The sequence below is a fragment of the Pyrgilauda ruficollis genome, unplaced genomic scaffold (assembly GCF_017590135.1).
Source record: "Pyrgilauda ruficollis isolate IOZ18807 unplaced genomic scaffold, ASM1759013v1 scaffold119, whole genome shotgun sequence".
NCBI lineage: Eukaryota > Metazoa > Chordata > Aves > Passeriformes > Passeridae > Pyrgilauda > Pyrgilauda ruficollis.
Genome location: NW_024510210.1, coordinates 1,545,696 through 1,566,257, shown reverse-complemented (window position 1 = coordinate 1,566,257; position 20,562 = coordinate 1,545,696). Strand labels below are relative to the sequence as shown.

The 20,562-nt window shown below is 45.5% G+C and overlaps 1 protein-coding gene across 1 annotated transcript in view; it reads left to right on the top strand.

Moving 5' to 3' along the window:
* Positions 1–20,562, top strand: part of LOC121363418 (MICAL C-terminal-like protein) — a 39,541-nt gene that overhangs the window by 6,256 nt on the left and 12,723 nt on the right. Inside the window, exons 2-7 of the mRNA XM_041485738.1 lie at positions 1,229–1,421; positions 4,374–4,546; positions 5,526–5,600; positions 9,510–9,607; positions 11,305–12,604; positions 19,005–19,099. Of these exons, the coding sequence (XP_041341672.1) occupies positions 1,366–1,421; positions 4,374–4,546; positions 5,526–5,600; positions 9,510–9,607; positions 11,305–12,604; positions 19,005–19,099 (1,797 nt within the window). The 5' untranslated portion in view covers positions 1,229–1,365. The remainder of the gene's footprint in view (positions 1–1,228; positions 1,422–4,373; positions 4,547–5,525; positions 5,601–9,509; positions 9,608–11,304; positions 12,605–19,004; positions 19,100–20,562) is intronic.

Below are 20,562 nucleotides of genomic sequence, written 5' to 3'. Positions count from 1 at the left end.
TTAGCTGCTGGAACCCACAGCATCCTTGGGTGAGTGGCCTGGTTGGGCCAAACTAGAAGTCAGACATAAAAATCAGAGAGTGAATTTCTTCCTGTCTCCCAGAGGAAATGAAACCCCTGCAGTCAAGAAGCATGTGGCTGCTCTGGTGCTGTTGAGCTGGATGTAGGGCCCGAGCACGTTCAAGATAAAAACTCCTGCAAAGGGAGTGCACTCCCCAGAGGGAGTGGGGTGAGTGCACTCCTGCAATAAATGGAGCCACTGCAAGTTAAATAGGAGTTTAATTGATGTTAACTAGATGGTTTGCACCAGCAGATCAAAAATAAGCCATGTCCCAAGTTTGATATTTCCCCCCAGTTATACAGGTGTAAATTAGAAGCACCAGTGTTGAATTGGACGCAGGTAAAGCACCACACATGGGCAGTGATCCAAGCATAGCCACCCTCCTGGAGATTGTCATTTGTCCCTTCTGCACCCAGCCCCAGGGAACTTTGCAGCTGATATGTTTGTATCTGCTTGGGTGGGAGATTGTGAGTAGATAAGGTTGCTCAGAAATGAAGGATTTCACAGGGAGAAATGATCTCTTGTCTTAATCACTTGGGGTGAGCCAGGGAAACATGGCTTTATTCTTTATTTCCCCTGCCTGAATGTGAAGTTCAGGTATAGTGTTGTTCAACTGCTGGAATGCTGTTTCTTTTCACAAATCAGAGTCTGTATTTGCTGTACCCAATCAAAAATAACCTGAAGGGTCTGTTTTTGTTTTGCTCACTCCCGCTGTCCTAAACTGACCTAAACTTGCAGTGCGAGGCTGAAAGTTCAGCCATCCAAGCAAGGCTGGTTCATCTGCCTCCTGCCACACACACAGCTCCATAAGGGGATGGAAAAGAGCCCATAAATCCCTACTTGTGTGGCTGGCACATGTAGCACTGCACCATGCTGATGTCCATCCCACTGAGCAGCGCCAGGACCCGCAGCTGCAGAAGCTGAGGCTGCTCCTGGAGGTTCCTTCTCTCTGGATCCAAGCTGAGGAGCCCTGACAGGGCTGTACTGGGCTGGAGGAGTGTTTCTGCCATGCCAGGCTGCCAGTGCACACACTTTGCCTGTGCCTTTGGGGACAGCACAGGACCCCAGGCAGAAACCAGCAGCCAAGGACCACTCAAGCGCAGGGGCGAGGTGCCCCACGGACTCCCTCCTCCCCTAACAGCCTGCTGTCACCTTTGTGCCTCCCCAGGCTGCTGCCTGCCCGTGGCTGATGAGCCCAGCTCCCCCAAGAAGGCGAGGAGCATCCCTGAGCAGCAGGAGCTGGAGCGCTGGTTGTCACCCCCTTCCCCCGAGTGGGCCATCGTGAGGGTGATCCCCGAGGAGGAGATGGCTGAGCACAACCTCCTCGCTGTTCGAGTCATGGTCACCAGTGATGCCAGCAGGTACTTAACATACAGCTCAACCCACAAGAGTTGCTTTTCTCTGGAATGGTGAAGAAAATCATCACAAAATGTAGTGCTGGATGTGTGTACTACTGGGGGGGGAGGGTGCGTATGTACAAACAAAAACCCCCCACAAATGCTCAGAACAACAGTTGTTCTTAACCGCAGCCATAAATCCCCACAAGGCACATGAATCACTTTGCAGGAAATGCTCAAACATTCCCATCCCACACAGGGGCCTGAATCAGAGGGATAAACATTGCTGTGATCAGCTTGGGGTCAGCTCTTGGAATGGACAGTTTTTGTTACACGGGGATTTGGGCAATGGGTGTGTTATGGCAAAAGGTGCATCCTGTGATGTGGCCACCTCCCACCCTGGGCCTCATCCTGCAGCTCCACACCCTGGGCCTCTCCTGGGTTTTGAGAGCCTGCCCATCCCTAAGAAATCTGAAATTTGATGAACCTTGGGGAGCTGTCAGAGGAAGCCCAATTTCTACATACTCACGAGAATATATTTGCTTTTGGGCAGGGTTCTGTGGCAGTTTGTTCCGTCTAAAGATTAGATTGGTATCCTCTGACTAAAGCACTTTGCCTTACTGAGAACCAAACAGTAAGAGGGGAAGTGAAAAACAAAAAGGAAAACAGGCAAACCCAAGAGACCAGCTGTTGCAAATACTGCTGCTCTGCAGGGAAGCTCATTCAGATCCCTGACATCCTCTAAACACCCACTTGTGGTGCTGTGTGCAGCTTTTGGAGAGCAACCTGGCTCTGAGAAATGCAACTTTCTGCTATTCCCTGAGGTTGTTGTAAATGGGGTTTGTGCTCTGTGAGTGCTGTGTGCTCTTACAGGGAAGGATGAACCTGTCCACGAGGAAATGGAGAGCACAGGGAAAGGTTTCCTGCCTGTTTGACAGCTCCCCTGCAGAGCATGTGCTCTGCTAAAACCCTGCAGCTCCTGGTGTCCAGGCAGTGATGAGAGCCAGCTAATCCCCCTGATCTGAGGGATCAGCTCCTTCCCCTGGGGCTGGACAGCAGTGCCCCTGGCTCCCTGCCAGCAGGACGTGGCACAGGGGGTGACAGCACAGCGGGTGCCAGTGGCTCCCAGGTGAATGTCCCACGGCCCCCTCTGCCTTGCACTGCTCTGGCAGGACAGTCCCTGCCTGAAAGAGGGGACAAGAGAAACAGCAAGTGACAAATGGCACTGCTGAGCTGGCTGCAGGGAGCTCTGTGGGACTGGGAAAATGACCAGCTCGGTGACACAGCTTTGCAGTTCAGGCTTTAGGTACTGTGAATAATGACCCCCTTTCCAGCAGAGACAAGAGGAGAAACCTCATACTAGAGCACTTACCTCCTTGCTGGCCAAGGAAAATACACGTTTTGCTCTTCAAAACAGAAAGGTATCAATCAATGTTCATGGCAGGGCTTTTTCTTTTCCTCTGGTGTGGCGTTCTGCCTGATCTCAGTGTGGTGTCTCTCTGTTCACATAGGGTCTCAGCTATCAAAGCCTTCATGTATTTATACTTTTACATATATATGTCTACATCTATCTGTATGGTTGACATTGCTTGAAAGTCAGCTTAAAAAGTATGTTTTATCATGAAATTCAAGGCCAGTCTGATTCAGCCTGCTGAGAGAGCAGTGCACCTGGACAGGTGCTCGCTTCCCTGCTGTCCTGCCTGCCCTGGCCTCCCAGTACTGCTGGTTGGATCTGGGTGAAGCTGGGGGCCAGGACTGGTGGGTGCTACCCAAAAGTGTGGCTTTATACCGGCCTGCAGCCTCTCCTTTTCCTCTTCTTCCTCCTGGGTTGTGCCCTGGGCTGTGACAACAAAACCCTGCTTTCTTCTGTATAAACACGGAGCAGCGTTCTCCTGCCATGCCAACAGGACTGCTGATGGTGTGAGCTCCTCCTCTTTTGGGGCACAGCTATTAATCATCACAGTAAATCTAAGAATTAGGTTGGCAGTGTTGTTTGCATGCAAAAGAGGCTGAGTGGGATCCTGCTGCACTCATGTGTGGCAGTGGGAATGTGGTCACATCAGAAGGGCTGACGGTGTCTATTTCCTACAGCCTGGACTTCAGAGATGAAAGAAATGGCCTGATTACTAGAAAAAGGGCTAATAATCACCTCAAACAGTCGTTGTGCCCTGAGGCAAGGTCAGGATGTGCATGTCATCCACACTAGTGTTTGTGTGGTGTATTTTTAATTACATTTACACAAGGGGATGCCATAATCTGCCTCTGGGATCAGCTCAGGTGCCTCCCTGCACTGTTCAGTGTTACATGGGCTGGCCCAATGGCTCCTAGGAATGAGGAGAATTTGTTCCCTTCCTTCCTACAGATACCTTTGGCACGTTTGAAGGCTGCTTAAGTAGCTTCACTCAATCCTCTCTCTCTAGACTTATGCTTTCAATTTTCTCCAGCTTCTTGACTCAACCTTGCTTGCTGGGCCTGTGGCTGTCCTCATGCCTCTCCTCCAGGCTCTTTTCTCCTCTTCTTTTCACAAATCTGCAGGAAAAATGTGAAAAGTGTAGAGTTCTGACCCTTGTGCATTGTTTCCAGGCCAATCCCAGCACTGCAAATGCTGTTTCCCTTAGCTCATGCTGCTGCACAGCCTTGCAGGCAGAAGTGGCTGGCCTTGCTGCGTGAGCAGTGAGGGGTTTCACCCCGAGTCCCTCTCAGCATCCCATCTCACCTCTTCGATTCCAGGTGCTGAACGTTGTGGCTGTGGGTGCAAATCCAGACTCTGATGGGAACGGGGATAGCTCAGCTGGGTAGCACCTACAGCAAATCACAGTCCTGTCATAGTGGTGATGAAAGAAGGAAAATGAGGACATCAGCTTTGGCTGCCAGGCACCTCTTCCTCTGAAACACCCACACTGCTGTCAGGGCTCATGCTGGTGCTTGTTGCACCCCCTGAAATGTCCCAATTCCATCTTGCCCTTTTCCCTGTAGCTCTGAGCTGGAGTCTGATTTCAATGGGGACTCCTCGAACTCGGAGGTGAGCGAAGGCCAGAGCTGGCTGCCAGCACCACCCGCCTGCTCCAGCCCCATCCAGAGGTGGGCATCGCTCATCAGGAGCCCCGTGGTGCCCGAGGAAAGCTCCAAAACATCCAAAGTCGCTGATGGTAAGCGCTATCCTGACCTGGGGGTGCTCCAGCAGCTTCTCTCAGGGTGCAGATAGGACTGGGGGAGACTTTTCAAAGTGGAGGGTGTTCCCTGCAGTGTGGCAAGGCTGTCTTTTTGGGGGGGTTTTCTGCCTTTTTGGTGCTGTGACTCAAGCACCATTTCCATAGTGCAGGGTAAGGGTAACCTGGAGGAGTTGTGCCTCATGCTTGGCTTGCAGGGGTGGGATGAATGTTTTCCCTCCAGTAAAGTGTTTGGTTGGTGTTAGGCAATGCAATATCTGGAGCACTGCCTGGGCAAGGGTGAGGCTGGGAGTCATTAGAGAGCCCTGCTTGAAACAATTTGGGTTTCTACAGGTAGCTGCTGCATGGTTCTGTAGCCAGTGAAAGCACAGGAAGGAAAGGATATAGCTAGCAGGGAGGTGGGGAGAGGTTTGGGAACAATCTGCCTTCAAATGGAAAGAAACTCTTTTTCTGCAGCTGGTCAGAACTAAAAGATGTGCTAAAAACATCCAAAGACATGGTTCTGCAGAAAATAAAAGGCCACCAGCGGTCGTTTCTTCCCATCTCCCACCACCCCCACACCCACATATGCATTTTTAATCTAAGCAGAAAAGCGGGGATTTTTTACAGCAATTTAAATCAACTCTAGAATAACGGAGCCCTTGTTTAAGGCAACAGGACAGCAGCAGACCCCAAAACGTGCCCAGCAGCGTGTGGCTCCATGTAGCCACGAAAGGATTTTATCCCTTTTCTTCCGCAGTTTCACGCTGCCCCATCCCTGACAGGGTCCTGAGCTGCTCCCGCATCCCGCGGCGGGCGCGCGCTGCCCTCTCCCGGCTGCGGGCTGCTCGGGAAACGGAGCCCTGCCGCCGGGAAACTGGGCTTCTGTTCCTCCACTCTTCTGTTTTCCCCAGCTCCACCTGTGCTCTCTGGCTTTTGCTGCATTAGCTGACCTTGTGTCCCTTCTGTTTCTGCCCAGCACTCCAGAGAGCCAACAGTTTTCAGTCCACGGCGTTAAATAAGTATCAGAATTGGAGGAGAAAAATCCAAACGAGTGAGTAGAGCCTGAGAAGTGATTGTATCTTCTATTCATGCTGTTTTCCTGTCTTTTAGTTGTCTGTTTTCTCTCCCTTCCTTTAGAATTTTGGTATTTTTGAGTCACTAGTCACTACTAGTTTCATATTTCTAGTCACTAGCTGAGAAAACAGAGGTTGAAAACACACCAAATGTTTCTTTCCATTTTCTTACCTCAAAAGATCCAACTCCCTTTCTGTGTGACTGTTCTCTGTGTAGCTACACCCATCAGCAGGTGGTGTCCACTTCAGCCCTCCAGATGGGAACACACACTCCTGTCCCAGAGCTGCACATTTTGTCTCTAGCCTGCCTGCACTGGGTGCTTTTGATCAGGTGGGACTCTGGGTCTGACCTGGTGCTCCTGGAGGTGCCTGTTGACACACTCCCACTGGTGCTGTCACCTCTTTTCTGTTGGGAACAAACTCCCAGGTGATACTTCTGGGTTGGTGAAATGGGAGAAAGCCAATCACAAGGGGTGAGATGGTGAAAATAAGTGTTAGTGGTTCTTGTCCTCTAGCAGTTTCCCTTGGCTTGGGCTGACCTGTCTTTCCCTGTGGAAGTCCCACAGGAATGCAGTGATTTTGATAGAGATTGTGCTCTATTCACTTCTGAAGCACAGTGTGGTCACCCCTCTCACCTGAGGCTGCACAGGTAACCTTCTTCCTGGGCTGGGGTCCCCAGACAGGACACCCAGACAGGTTCACCCCTGCTGCTTGGGACTGGATCTCCCTCCTGCCTGCACAGCCTCAGCAAGGGCACACATTTTCCTGCTGGTGCCCTAAGGACTGGCAGGTTCCTGCTGGGACTGGCCTCACCAGAGTGGTGCTGGGGGAGCTCACCAGCCCCCAGAGCCCCTCAGAGCTCCGCCAGAAGTGCAGTTGTGTCTGGGGCCGGGGGTGTTGGCAGACTGGAGTGTGAAACGTGGATGTACAGCAGCAGCAGGGGACCGAGGGCCACAGTTTCTGGGCACAGAGACAGCAGGATTTGGGAATGGTGGGGACAGCTGCTCTTTAACCCTGCCCTAAGCTGCCCTCTGCAACAAGGGGCATTTCTGCTGCTGCTCAGTGTCCCAGCTGCCTTCAGAGGAGTTACGGCTCTGCTTCTGAAACAAGTAGGATCCCTGTGCCCATGATGGGACCAGTGCTCAAGCAGAGGCATTTCAGCTTGCTTGCTTTGAATGCACAAGAAAGCTTTGAGATTATTTGTGAGTACCCACTGTGGGATGAATTTTTATATCTCAGATGATGAGATAAGATGCATTTTCTCTTCCTTCCGTGCATCAGCCTTGCCTTCAAGTCAGGTGCACACAAGCACTGTCACTGCCCACCCACAGTCCCCTGGAGGCCCCGGGTGCCTCACACGTGGGATAACTCAGCAAATCTCAGTAGAGCACGCACAGGGCTATTCCATGCTCCTGAGAGGAGGCCTCCACCAAGCTCTGTGAAGGTCTGTCCCTGGAGAGGCAGCTGTGGCAGACAGACAGGCAGGACAGGGCTGGATTCCCTGGGATTCCCTGCACCAGGAGCCATGAGGCTTTGCCATGCTCTGAGAGGCTGCCTGGGGTGTCCCACCCAGGGGAGGGCTCCCCCATGCCTGGGATGAGAAGGTGGAACAGGGTGTCCTCAAAGTCTCCTGGCATCCCTGTCAGCCCTGGCTCTGCCTCTTGAGTACTGTAAAATACATGGGAATTGGCACAGACATCAGAGTTTGGCTCCACCAAAGGCTTGGATTTAAAGTCTTGCCTTAATTGATCTCAGTTTTTAAAAGATCAACCAATAATGATTCTTGATCCAGGTTTGCCTGTGGGCTAAGAAAGATTGTTAGAGAGGAAAGCAGAGAAGACTGGAGGGGGTCCCTCTTAATTCTGACTGATTTTCAGCTTGTTCTCAGCAAGGGCATTACTTAGTGGTTTGCCAAGTAATTTTTCTATCATTTTGTTAAAATCTTCCGTGTGCCTCAAGGGCTCTAGAGGGAGCTAAAAGCCTTTGAGAGGGAAGCAATGTGCTGCATGAGTCTGCCTGAACCTCAAATATGCTGTTAAAATGAGGTGTAAAGCGCAGTCAGCATACACTGGGACCAGAATAAAAGCTTTTTTTACTCTCTGGAGGAAGACTGTAAGTCATAGTTTCTATATTTAATCCAATTTGATTAAAGGAATTCATATGATCATCAGTCACATGAAAAAAAACTCCGTCTCCTTTTCAGACATATTTCCCCAAACACATATGTTTCATAAACAGCACAAGGTAGGCAGCCAAGGAGAGGAAATCAGTGTCATGGCTATATTGGCTGAAAGGCTCAGAGCAGGATATTACCTTTCAAAACCTTTAATCCCCATCGCATGGCCACAGGGAACGCTGTGCTCTTAATTTATCTTGGGATTTTGGGCCAAGAAGATCATGATAGTGCCCTAGGGAACTTTTTTTTTTTTTTTTTTTTTTAAATCCTGTTTTGAAAGCAAAGCTGAAAATACAGGTTCAGCATCTTGGTGGGAATGAAACTGTTTTCCCTGTGACAGGTGGGGAGCTGTGGCTTTGTGTGGAGCGATGTTCTCACATGTGCAGGCCTGTCCTTATAAGCCTACCCATGAGAGCTGGGATGGGCAGAAATTCTCCCCATGGGCATGAGCAGACCCCTGGGCTGGTGGTTTTGTGCAGAAATTCTCCCCATGGGCATGAGCAGACCCCTGGGCTGGGGGTTTTGTGCCCCCATCAGTGTTCTGGCTGTAGCTGCTGCAGCACTTGCATTTCCCCTCAGTGTCCTGAACCATGACATTTGCTCCTGCCAGGAGGTTCAAGGCTTTAGTGGATCAGGCTGAAGCCCCCTGGCTCACTCATGCAGGTGCTGGTGGTAGTGGCTTTTTTATCCTAATTGTGCATTCTCATGTTTTCCCGTAGCTCAATTACAGAATATAAAGGTCAGCCCCTGGCTGCCGTCCCTGCAGGAGCTCCTTAACAGGCTCCAGCACAGTGTGTCTCTCCAGTCTTGATCAAACATAACAAGTTGCATCAAGATACAAATAGATGAGACAATGAGAGGAAACTCAGCCTCCCTCCCTGGCTTTGCTGAAGTCCACATGCAGGAACTGTCCTCTCTGTCTCTGGCGTATTGCTTTTGTCCTCATGCACCTTTTAATCCCCATGTAGAAGAACCAAAGTTTGCATGGATATCAGAACTAATGGTTGGGTTTGGCAGTTAATAACTGAGCTGTAAATATACTTGTTGTGTTATAGCTGGACATGATAATATCTTGCAGCAGGGATACTTTTGTTTGTCCAAAGATTACTTGCTATGCAAAATTCCCATAGGCACAAGTAGTGGAAAGGTCTCCTGCCTCCCATCAGGTGCATGTTGCCTCCTTTAGTAATTAATTACCTTGTCTCATCCTAGGACAGCCCCCCTCATGCTGCCTGTTGTCCTGGCTTGGGAGACTTTTGTCTGTCCTTACTGCCTGCAGGTGGATTCATTTCCCACTTTGTCCCCATTCTGATGGACAGCCCTCTCAGAAGTCATTCTTTTTCTTAATTTCTTGGAATTACCCAAAGTTCAAAAGTCACAGGTTGTACGACTGCCTCTGCTTCTGAGGCCTGAAGGCTCTCTAAAGAGGACTGGCTTTCCAGAAAGTGTCCTGGAACTCAAAAGCTGCTTCACTACATCCAGCCCAGAAGTGGAAGCAGTTCAGGTCCGCTGCTGACAGTATCAGCCTATGTTTGGCACAGCACACACACACATATGTGAGCGAGGCCATAAACTTCAGTGCCGCAGGTCAGTTCTTCAGCTTTAATATACCCAGGAGGCTGTTTAATCTTCTACTCTTCTTCTTCAATTGCAGACTTCATTTTAGACAAAGCAAATACCAATGGGAAGGTAAAAGTTGTGTCTTTTGCAGGCTTTCCTCTGCTGTCAAGCAAGAAACCCGGGCTACAGGGGAAGGACAGCTCAGGAAGCTGCCAGAGTGGTGCTGCAGAGGAGCACTCCCAAACACAGGTATGAAGGAGAATTGTGCAGAGCAGAGTGACTGTGACTACTGCTGGGCCATGTCTGCTCTCAGCAGGCTGTCCCTGCTCCTTTAAATAGTTTTGGTCCTCACAGTAACCACTGAGAACAGAGTTAGACTTGTGCTGTATGTAGGGAAGAGACTTGGATTTGATGTAATCATTCCCAAATCCAATGTCTGTGAGACTCGGGCCTCAATCACAAGAGCAGTTAGCCACTAATCTGTTGCATCAGTCATAAAATCACAGAATAGTTTAGGCTGGAAAAGGACTTCACATCTCCCACTGCTCAGGAGCATCTTCTGTGTCCTTCAGGACCTCGGATTTCCATGGTATTTTCTGAAGGTTTTTTAGGTTTTTTAAGAATGAGGAAGGGTGGGCCTGCCATGGGTGCAGCAGTGCAGGAGTCGTGGCTGACCATCCTGAGCAAAGAGCAGCACGTCCCTGGAGCCAGGTGGAGCAGGGACCAGCCCACATCCTCCATGCCCTGGACAGTTTTCCTCACCCTTGGGTTAAGCTTGACTAAAATTACTTGACCTCTGGGCCTGTGCTAGGAAAAAAATCCACTCTTGCACATCCACGGTGTGGATGAAATCCAGTGCGGGACAATGGGGCAGGAAGTGAACGTCCCAGGGGAGCAGAGCTGCACAACGCTGCCTGGCCACGAGGAGAGGTGACTCCATTCAGCTCCTGCCCTCCCAGCGCTGCTTAGAGGCCTTTTTCTCACTCTGAAAAGCAAGGATTAAGAGGGTGTTTATTTGTTTATTGTGTTTCTTGCTTTTTTTTTTTTTTAATCCAAGATCCTGGCCAGTAACAACTTTAGTCATCAAACAGAAGCATGAAACAAAGTGCAATCATTATTGCCTTACTTCTGATGCTTCTGGGAAATGAAAAATCAGACAGATTAATGGCTTCACCCATGTGAATTTGGGTATCTGGCACATAAGTGGAAGCAGGAATTCAATCTTCACACCATCCATTATCAGATAGCACTGATGATAAAATGCCTCCTTTTCAAGACGGAAGGAAGAACTCTAGTTTTGTTCTGCTGGCTACATAAAGTGGGTATTTATCCCTGTTACTATCTTCAGCAGAAGATTTTGGTGGTTGGAGTAATGAATTTAAACCTTTACCAAAGGAAAAATAATCATGAGAGGGAATGAATTTAATTGTTTAAAACTACCATTTTACATTTTATAATCTTTCCTGGGTCACTTCTTCCATTCCTACCTGTGCTACATAAACATGCAATATTAGAAAAACATTTGAAGAGGATGGATAATGGTCTCTTTTGCTTGCTCAAAACTCTAAGGTGATGCAACTGGAACATATAGGAGAATAGAGCAGATCTGCTCTTGTCTGTTTTCCTGGAGATAGGACTGTTTCTTTCTAAAGAAAATATTAAAGGTAATTCATAAAGATATGACAGATTCCTAGCATGAATAACATTATTTTTAGACTATTAAAATTTCCAGTAGTATTAGATCTCTACTCCTAGAGAAATATTAGCCCTTTAGGAGAAAAGCTTTTCTCACATTATCATCTACATGTGTATTTGTATAAATTAAATATGTTCATTACTATTATGTTAAGATTAAAATGGAATAAAATATTTTATTAAATAGAAGCTACACAAAACAGTGTTTTTATATCCCTAAAATATATATATATTTTAAATGCACTTCACAGTTGGCCTCTTACAAGAAGCCACCAGAAATTCCAAGAGGACATTTCAAACCCTGCGGCCCAGTATTTCAAAGGAAAGAAAAAGCCAGGGAGATGCCTGAAGACACAGATTGCTATGTTCCCCACTGTCCTTTTCAGAGCAGCACCACGGGTTCTCCACAGACCTCTCTTGGGAATGAGGCACTGGCTGCTGATTTTTATGAGCCTGAAGACACAGACAGTGACATTGGGACATGCTCAGCCTGGGACTGGAAGGAAAAAACGTGGAAATACACCTCTGAACCAGAGCAATTTAACAGGAAGGCAAAAGCACTGTCATCTCTGGATTTGAAAGAGAAAGATGGCAAAAATACCAGGCAGCCAGAAGAAAAGCTTGAGCAAGAATTAAAGGAGGCAAAGCAGAGGCTTCGTACTCAGCAGCAGCCCTTGCATGGCTCAAACAGGACAGAGCCAGGTGGGAGCAGTGCAGGGTGTGGAAACAACAGAGCCCCGTGGGCTCTGGAGAAAAAGGATGCTGGCTGGAGAGAAGTCTTCGAACACTCTGGTCGTCCTGGGCCTCTCTCATTTGCAGATGGTGCTCCACCAGCTTCACCAGTGGACACAAAGGGTGCTCTGAGGATTCCAGATGTGGTTTCCAGGGAGCATGCCCAGCCAAAATCCCCACTGAGGCTCATAGCCAATGCTATCAGAAGGTCCATTTGGGAGCCTCTGACCTCAGCTCCAGAAGGATTAAAGCAGGACTTGGACAGCAAAGTCAAAGCCTCTTCAGAACAAGCCTTCTTCAGCTTCCCCAGCACTCCTGGGTATTCCCTAAGCCAAAGGAACAGGAACAACAATAACACTCAGTCACAGGATCCTAAAATAACGGAGTGGGCAGGAAAATATGTAGGAGATGGGAGCCCTTACTCAAATCAATCTCATTCTTCTGTGGGTTCAGGAGGGACATCTCTAAGGGATTACAGGGAGGAGGTATCCTTCACACCCCACAGGCCTTCCAAGACAGCCCATATGCCTCAGAAACCAGCTTGCACTAGGATGGAGGAAGTCCCAGGACTCCTAGAAAAGTTTACCTTTGAAGACAGTCCTCTAGGGACTCCCATGGATGAAATATGTATCCATAAGAAAAAGTCCACTCTTCTTTCATCTCCAGAGCCCAAGGACAGTCTGGATGACTCTGCACAAAAAGGGTCACTCTTCAATAGACTGAGCAGCAAAGCTCATGAAAGGGAACGGAATTCCTTGGTGTCATCTCTGCCTGTCATTAAGGACCATTATCCAGAGACGTTGTGTTATCCTTTCACAGGTGAGGACCCCAGTGGAATTACTTTGTTATTATTACTACTGTTTTAATCATCATTATTATTATTACTATTACTATTATTATTGTGTAATAGCACTTAACCTTTAAAAGACCTGTGAGTGACCGTGCAGGCACACATTTATGGTGTGCTGTGTTGAATTTCTAGTTATTTTCTACAAAAGGAGATTTAATAAATACATTTTCTGGCTAAAGCCTAGGAGTTGCTACAGATTTAAAGGAGTGGAGTGGATTTGCAAGCAGAACCAGCTTGCTGGACTGAAGTTTGGTTTGCTGCTAGCTGTTGTTGGGACATGTTTGGGTCAGGGAATTGCCCTCAAGAGGTGGAAGGGGTGGCAAGGCAGAGTGGCATACTGGGCAGAGCAGCTTCTGCAGTGACACTGAGTTGTGGAAGGGGGACTAGAGCAGGCAAGCAGAAGGACAAGCACCAAAAACTTCAGTTTTTGCAAGTGCAGAGTACATTTGTTTTTCCTCCATGAGGAACCAGAGACTGAAGCAATACGGCTGCAGCAGCAAGAAGCTTTGCTCTGTGTTTGTGCTTCCTCAGCACAGTCTCCTCAGCTCTGCTGTCAGACTGACCACGCTCTGGACATACTTTTGGGAGCTTTGCAGTGTCATTAATATCCCCTTGTTGTTCAATTTGAGAGGAGAGAGCACCTTATTGACCTCCTCTGATCTATTTGTGAGTCTATCTGGGCAGTGATTAAAAGGCATCAATTTTCTTGTTTGCTTGCAAGAGCAAGGTTAGTATTAAAACTGCAGACAAGTCAAAGAAATATTGGTGCCAGACCAAGAGCAATCTGAGTGATCTGAGCATAGGCTCAGAAGGAATTAAGTGTAGCACAGATTTAGGTGTGAAATATGAGTCATGAGAGCTGCACCCACCTGTCTTTCTGTGTGATCCATCTTTCCACTGCAGAAAGTCTCAGTTATTTAACTAAATAACCTATTGAATTTTGTCAACGCATCTGTTTGTCTCTTTCTTTATGAAACTGCAACCCAAACTGTAACCCCAAAATTGCTGCTGTGCCTCAGCAATAAAACCTGTATGTAGAATGTGGAGTCACTGAAATGTTCCCAGTGAGCTGCCAGATCCTTTTGCATCCCTGCTGCTTCAGAGCTGCCACACAGTGGGAAAGATACAGTAGGTAAGCCACTGGATCTGGAGCTCATTCAAACTGATAGAATAACTCCTGCTCTCATTCCTGAATTTTGGGATTGGATCCTTAGAGCATCCTTTATTCAACAACTCACAAAACCAGGCACTCCCATTGAGCCAGAAGATGTTGAGGACTGTTGAAGCCACAGAGAGTTCACACATCTCACCGTGTTCTTGAATGGGAGGCCTTTTCAGAGTCTGTACCTCATCACTACCCATCAACTAAGCCAACCTTACTTGCTCTTAACTAAATGCATTGCAGTAATTGGTATGTTGTGCCCATACTGAAATGGGAAAAGTTCTTGCAAGATTGAATAATGCTCTACTTTATTTATGCTGAAAATATTTTGAAATAACATGCTGGTGTAATGTGTTGCATTCCTCTGCTGTGCAAGCCAGAAGAGAAATTATTAAATTATTACAATTATTGAATTTAGGCAATGCAAAGTCTGTTTAGATTAAAAAAAAAAAAAAAAAAAAAAAAAAAAAAAAAAAAAAAAAAAAAAAAAGAAAAGCTCTAATCTAGTCATTTGCCCAGTAATCTGTTATCTTCAATGTTTCAACACTGTAGCTCTCTGAAGTTTTAAAAACATTCATATTTGAGTAAATCTATATATAGTAAAGCTAGTAAAGAGCTGAGTCCTGTTTGACTCTCAGAAATGGCATTTCTGTCTCATACAGGCACTTGTCAGAGGCCCAGGCTTGGCAAACTTTAGTCATGAAGTGATGACAAGCTTTAGCCCACGCTTCTTGTTATTATTTTCCTCTCTTGAAATTTACTACAAATTTCAGAAAATTTCTTTAAGGGAAAAAATACTCCCAGCACCTTGCAGAAGCCATTTTAATGAAACTCCTTCTAATAGTCCTCTTTGTTCTTTGCAGTAGGGTTTTCCTACCCTGTTTGGGGTCAAACTTGCTCTGTGCAGGGATGGTAGGTATTGCATTGCACTGGTGTTTTCTCCCTCAGTGGCTTGTGGATCCAGAGAATGAGCTGGGTGATAAAAGTCCATGGGCTTGAGATGAGCCTGGGCCAGCTCATCACAGAGAAAACCCCTTGGGGAGTAACCAAATACTTACAAACCACTTCTGATATTTAATATGTTCTGTCCTCCCATCCCTTCCTGCCACGTGCTCTGCCCCCAGCTGAAGCTCAGCATGAAGAAGCAATCTTCACAAAAATGCAGAATCTTAGCAGCAGATTGCCTGTGGTTCAAACCTACACCTGCAGTGGCACCTTCCATACGGCTCATTCTAGTTTCCCATGTCCAGCCTGATTTCAAGGCTTTCTGCCTAACACTTCCCCTCTGTTTCATAAGAGCTGGTCCTCAGAGACACTTGGAAATCTTGGGGCTGTGCAGAAATCCAGCTGCACAGACTACTTGTGTGAGACCTAGAGAAAGCTCACTGAATTAATGGAGGTTCATGCAAACTTTTCAGTCACAGACTAGTTTAAAAAAAAATAAATCCAAAGTCTGCCTGTAGAATATACAACTGTCCACAAATAACCACACTGGACTTCCTAAGTGCTATTCCAGATTTTTGGTTTACTGAACAAATATCTTTAAGTCCTTTTTCCTCTGATGCTTCTTTTGTGTTCCAACCTGCAAATCCCCCCAAAAAACTGATCAATAAAATTGTTCAATCAGATGACTAACTGTTCTCTCCTTAGCCTACTTGACCTTTTGAATTAAAAAAAAAAAAATGCCAAAGTGCCATGTTAATTACTGATATTTTAAGCAGGATAACCAATTCAGCTGATGAGAAAATGTAACATGCTGTGAACTCACTTTGCTGATTCTGTGCACCCTCAAACTGGGAAGGGATTGTTTGCAAATGTTTCAGGGGTTGCCATTTCTGCACTGTTGTGCCCCAGAAAGTCTGTGTGTTTGCAGCAGACTCAGTGAGGACACTGCTTTTGCACTGATTTTGTATTTTAGAAGGGGAGCTGAGGCACCAGAAAATTAATTACTTGCATAAGACCACATGAGAAATCTGTGGAGAAGCAGAGATGTGAAACCAAACAGCAAAGTCCTCTCTTCCTGCTGGTCATTCTTCTGGATTTCTACTGGCCATTCTTTCCACTTTCTACCAGCTTCCATCTCATTTTGGACACCAGTGCCCCAGGGGATATGCGTAACTTTATCTCTCTCTTTTGTAAAACACTGAAGTTCTTACAGTGGTCAGGATTAATCCCATGACTTTACAAAAATATGCAATCTTGGAGAGTTATGGAGGAAGGCAACAGATTAATACAGCATTATGTTATCAGAACAGCTCCTGCTCCAAGGCATTCTGTGTATTTAGGCTGCAGTAACTGCACGACACAAAAACACCCCAGGAAAGGAAGGGAAGTGAGCTGTGACAGGCAGATTGGCACCAGTGGTGGGCTTTCCCTAGGAATCTCCAGGACAATCAGTAGTGCTCCCACATCTAACACAAGGAATCACCTCACCCTTTTCACATCACACCTCCCTTGTTTTTCAGAGGACCTCAGGTTTCCTGGGAAAATGAGTACCTTGGATGTTCATGTTAAGGGAGAGGTTCTCAAGAGCATGGCACTTTCATCTGAGGTCTTGTCCCATGGGGAGGGAAAGCTCTAGTCTAACATATGCTAATTTAGAAATGAGGGAGGTGCTAGAGTACTCAGAAAATAAGAAATATGTAATAAATAACTCCCAGTCTGAATGAATGAGATGCCTGGAAAGTGAAAGTGAAAGCCCAAGTCTAGAAGACTTGAGTTAATATTTGGAAAAGAACCTATGTTTTTGAGATCACTTCTGCAGCAGCTAAAGCTTTAAGGCTTGTCATATTTGGAGGCAAATGATTATCATCTGACTTTAGTACTGCAGTTCTAAATTTCAGATTTAATGACTCAGTAAAGTCCCTAAGTTTGAACATGGTTCTGTTTGTTTTGTCCAAATTCTCACAGCTGTTGGCTCAGTTCTGCCTATCCCACCCTGTTTGGTTTGAGGTTTTTTTTGGGTTTTGGTTTGGGGTTTTTTGTTGTTTGTTTGTCTTATTGTATGGAGCAGGCTGCTTCTCCTCCAGACCTTGTAACACTTCCTAAATTATTGGGATCACCCAAAGGGAAGGACAGAGGGAGCACTCACTTATTCCCAGCACAGCTGAGAGAAGAAAGGGAGTGTGTAATTGCTCATGTTTCCAGCCCTGCCAGGCTGCAAGCTTTGCCCTCTGCCTCTTGTGGAATTTGATTTCTCTGCTGGCCTGACCACGGGGTAGTTACTGGTACCACAGGGTACTTACTCCAACTTCTGGCTGCACAGGGAAAAGCAAGGTGGGGGAGTTTCCTCAGCAAAAGAAGCAGTGGCTGATGCTCCCCACACCTGGGAAGGGAGCCCATGTATTTGCTTAGATAACTGGAGATAGATGTATCTTTTTGAAGAAACAAATATGTAGTGTAAATATTTATAAATATATAAAAAATATATATAATATAAATATACATATAATTATATATTATATATAAAAATAATAAATATATAGACTTTCAGCCTTTATATTTGTTTAGATAACTGGAGATAAATGTATCTTTTTGAAGGAAAAAATATGTAGTGTAAATATTTATAAATATATAAAAAATCTCCAATATAATATAAAAATACATATAATTATATATTATATAAAAAATAACAAATATATAGACTTTCAGCCTTTATATTTGTTTAGATAACTGGAGATAAATGTATCTTTTTGAAGGAAGAAATGTGTAGTGTAAAAACATATAAATCAATAAATCAATAAATATAAATATCTACAAGATAAAACATAAATATAAATATAAATATAAATATAAATATAAATATAAATATAAATATAAATATAAATATAAATATAAATATTGGGCAGGACCTGTGAGACCCACCTGGAGGGCTGCTGCACCTCCCTGCCCAAGGACCTGCACCCAAAAAGGATGGCAGGACCCAAGTCTGCTCCACTGAGCCCTCTGAGCTTGCAGCTTCACTGAGCACAAGGGCTGGGTGCTTCTAAAACTGAGATCACTGGGAAAAAAAAAATCAGAATTTCTGCCTCAAATTACTTGGATTTGCTTTTATTGCTTTCCTGTCTGGGATGAACACGTTTCATGGATCCTGAGTTTAAATTGGGGCTGGAGGCAAAAGTCCCACTTCAGCCCTGGGACCCAGAGCAAGGCTAAGAAGAAACTTCTACACTGGGAGAAGGGGAGGAGACTTTAATCTGAATACACCTAGAAAGCCAACTGTTGCCTTGTAGATACAAAGAAAAACTAACCCTGTTAGCTTTAAATTATGTACATTTCCAAGATGCCCAGCTGTTAATCATTAACCCTCTAGCAGGTTGAAGCATAGAGACAGATGTTCCAAAAGAGGTTTTATTTTCTGAATTAAAGAGAATGAAGCTACGCATTAGACAAATTAAGAAGAAATTCAAATATTTACACCCAGTTGAAACAAGATGCTGGAAAAACAGGCATGATAAAATTGCTGCAATTAAATGTAATTTAATTTATAATTCTGAAAGCATGTTTCTTCCAACGGCAGACTTTGAGTTTTCCTTATGGAGTGTATTGTTGTGATGTACAGATTTTCCTGACTTCTTATGGCATTTTAATCAACAGCCCAATGATGTGATAATATTCCTAAAGCAGAAAAATAAGTGACATTTGTTTAGACATAATTAATGAAATATTTATGTTGCATGAGGCTGTGTGATAAAGCCCTGTTCTCTTAGTCCATTTGCTTCTGATTACATTTGTGATTTTTTTATATGACCAGACATTCTGACGCCAACTATTTTACACTGAGCAGATGTCATGTAGTAAAAATGGGTGCCAGATGCTACAAGCCACATAAGGGTAATTTGTTTAAGAGCTGGCTCAGACTTTGTGCATTCAATTACACTGTATATTGAGCCTTATACAATCATTTGGGTAATATGGCTAACTTCAGATATACATTTTAATGAATGTTGAGTGCATTCAGAGCAGTGTGCTACATGCAGGGAGCTCAAGGAATTAATTTATTTGTTCGTAGTACCTGGAAAAAAATAAAATAAAATATATAGCCAGACAGTTTTTGACAGGGATAAAAAAGTTAATTAGTGTTGTCAGCTGAATTTCCAAATTGCTCTAGGTGCTGCTGATTAGAACTCAGGGCAGGTGCAAAGTGTCTGTTTAAGATAAAGAACAGTATTTTTTGCTTCACTGACCATTTTGTTATTGTGTTTTAGGATATGAACACCTACCTGTCAGAAAACAAGCTACTGAGTATTCTACTTCATCCTCTGATGAGGAATTTGAATCCAAGCCTTCATTAACACACAAGGTAATTTGAGTTGGAAACAGAAAGGTATTTCCTTAGTTGGGCTGTATTTAAAATTCATCATATGATTTTGATCTAAAACACGCAGCAATTCCTCCAAGTGGGGATTGGAACATAGGAGGTTACATGTCATGGAGAGAAAATACATTAGGACAGATGAACATCAACAATTCTTTTACCTCTTTGGACCTTTAATTTCCCCTGGTTATACCAGTGCTGACAGAGGAGGTCTTAATCTGTCAAACAGAAATGTTTCACTGAAACCACTTTGAAGATGATTCTTAAGTGGCCTTAATATGTAGCCCAACAAGCAAACTATTGAAAAAAATAAACCAAACAGATGCAGATTTCCTTTGGGGGAATACAAGTTCATTGGAGAAGTGCTGCAGGCAGGTTGCCTGGAAAACACTCTCTGGCTCACACACTTGTGCTAATTGGGATAAAGTCACACCCAGGCCCTGTACCCCAAAAGGGCTGACAGCAGGAGCTGGGGGGCTACAGCACCCTGAACCCTCCACACCCAGCTCTGACGTGAGCAAACACAGCTTTTGTTGTCTGAATAGCTCATCAGAAATGTGTTTATCTCTTTCCTGTGCAGAGTATCAGTAAATGTGATTTATAGTATGAGGGGGCCTTTTGATTTGCTGCCTTTGGGGGTGGGGGGAAGAGGAAGGAAAGCAAAGTACTGAAAAAGACTGAAAAATGTGAAAGCCAAGTGGGATTTGAATGGAAAAAGAGGAGCCAAAGCACAGTGGTGTGTGGCAGCACTTGTCCCCAGTGGCTCTGTGTCAGGATGTGCTGAGATGGCAGGATTCTTCATTCATCTTTCCTGTCACAGGAAAGACAATCTGTAGTACAATAATGTTATGGTGAATTAAAAAAAGGTTTAAATAAAACAGAGAAAAGGAGGGAGACATGGGAGCACACTGGATAGAAGTGACCCCCAGCAGTTCAGGCAGGAGGGCAGGAGCAGGCAGGGAGAAGGCAGAGCTCCAGGAAGGCTGCCAGAAATGGCAAGAAGGATCAGCTGTTGCACATGGGCATCAGCAGTGATTCAGTTTTGATGCACATTCCCCACTCAGTGTGCTTCTTTCAGCTGCCTTCCAGCATCCCTTTTCATGCCAGTTCTGGCTGCTATTTTGCCAGTGCCACCATTTGTATCTGGCAAAACTCGGTTGGAAAAATTTTAGTGACTTCCTGGCTGGTTAATTTTTTAATTTTGTCTGGTCTATGGTGCTCAGGCATCCTGCCTTCTCAAAAATGGGAGCACCACAGCCTTGAAGCAATTCAGGACAGTTGGGTCAAAGGCAAGATGGAGAAATGGGAGGTGATTCCCTGCCCAGCCCTGCAGCATGTGCTGTCCTGGTCTCCCGACAGCAGCAACAAGTGCCCTGGGGAAAAGCAAAAATCTCTGTAATGCAGCACAGAAATGGCATTAAGGAAGGTTTCATAGGGCTTCAAATAGT